The sequence below is a fragment of the Morus notabilis genome, unplaced genomic scaffold (genome assembly GCF_000414095.1).
Source record: "Morus notabilis unplaced genomic scaffold, ASM41409v2 C11410514, whole genome shotgun sequence".
Classification (NCBI taxonomy): domain Eukaryota; kingdom Viridiplantae; phylum Streptophyta; class Magnoliopsida; order Rosales; family Moraceae; genus Morus; species Morus notabilis.
The window spans coordinates 1-1,409 of NW_010386993.1; the positions used below are offsets into that span (position 1 = coordinate 1).

General features: G+C 34.4%; 1 protein-coding gene across 1 annotated transcript; it reads left to right on the top strand.

The window, feature by feature from the left end:
* Window positions 1-3: 3 nt before the first annotated feature.
* Window positions 4-1,361, top strand: LOC112095147 (nicotinamide/nicotinic acid mononucleotide adenylyltransferase-like; the record flags this gene model as incomplete). Its single annotated transcript, XM_024176826.1, has 5 exons — window positions 4-82; window positions 292-371; window positions 554-655; window positions 1,004-1,062; window positions 1,140-1,361. Coding segments are annotated over 5 exons (423 nt in total), but the record flags the coding sequence as incomplete, so codon positions are not given.
* Between the last annotated feature and the right edge of the window lie 48 nt (window positions 1,362-1,409).

The following is a 1,409-nucleotide window of genomic DNA, read 5'->3' on the forward strand; positions in this document are numbered from 1 at the left end:
AGACAAAGTTCCTATCAACGCACTCTGACCGTTTTGTGTAGAGTCAAAAGTTTCTTATGTGAGGGAAATATGATACCCAGAGGTAGGAATATGATCATAATTTCATCTCTGCTTTTCATTTTTCTTCGTCTAGTTTTAAAAAGCCATTGCCAATGACAAGTTGCATGTATATATATGTACTTCCTTTTATGTTCTCTTTTGTTAATCAATTTGAGCATTTCTGTTCTAATTTGATTTGTGATTCATTTGCAACTTCATGGTTATAACTTGTTTTTCATCATCCTCTGTTAGAATCTCTCAAGGTCGTGGTTGTCTACGGTTCCGATCTCCTCCAATCTTTTTCCATTCCTGGATTTTGGATTCCTGAGCAGGTGTTTTTATACAGAACTATATATTTATTGATATTCTTTAGATTCTTGGAGAATATTTTGAGCCATTAGCTATTCAAGTGGTTTCATGTTGTACTCCTTCCTCTAGACCCTAATGATCTTGATCCTAGGCTTTCGCTAAATCCTTAGACAACCTTGTAATCCCTCTCATGTTTGTCAGTCAGGTCAGGACCATATGCAGTGAGTATCGTATGGTTTGCACTCGAAGAGAAGGACAAGATATTGAGAAAATTTTCTCAGATGATCCGATTTTGAATGAGAACCGGGTAATCAGATGTCTTAATTTGCCAACACATATAATTTTTTATAACTAGACTAGAAGAATTTTCCTTTTCTGATTAAAAACCAGAAGATTTGCTTAACCTTCTTGTGTGTGAAAAAGGTTTAAGTTTTGGAGTAAACCCAATTGTCCCGACCAAGTTCTTAAGTCTTAATTTTGACTTTTGAAACTTGTATGTTCTTGGTCTGGTTTGAGTAAAAATTCTGCATTAGTTCAACAATTCGAAATGTGGTATCAAATGAGACCCAATATAAGTTTTCAGTTGTTCAATATTATTGTTCAAATATTGATTTAATAATCTTGAATCAAACTTAACGTCGTGCTTTCTTGACAGGATAACATAAGAATTGTGGATGAACTCATACCGAACCAAATAAGCTCAACAAGAGTGAGGTAAACCAATGTGTTATTAAATTTTGAGTCAACAAACAAACTTTTCTTCCCCCAACACCCTTAAATTTGTTTTGTAGGGATTGCGTTTCAAGAGGTTTGTCAATAAAATATCTGACTGAGGATGAAGTGATTGATTATATTAAAGGAAACCATCTTGACTTGAACTCAAACGACAAGTGATGCTCACTCTACTTTTAGGCAATGGATTTATTTAAAACAAAAGAGAGATAGAAAGAATGATTTAGCAAGAAAAGCCGAAAGTGCTTCGTATAAAGTGAAAGAATCTGTAGGACTTTCAGGTTGCGTTTGGTATGAGGGTTCTATAACCGGAACTATGATTCTGGTTT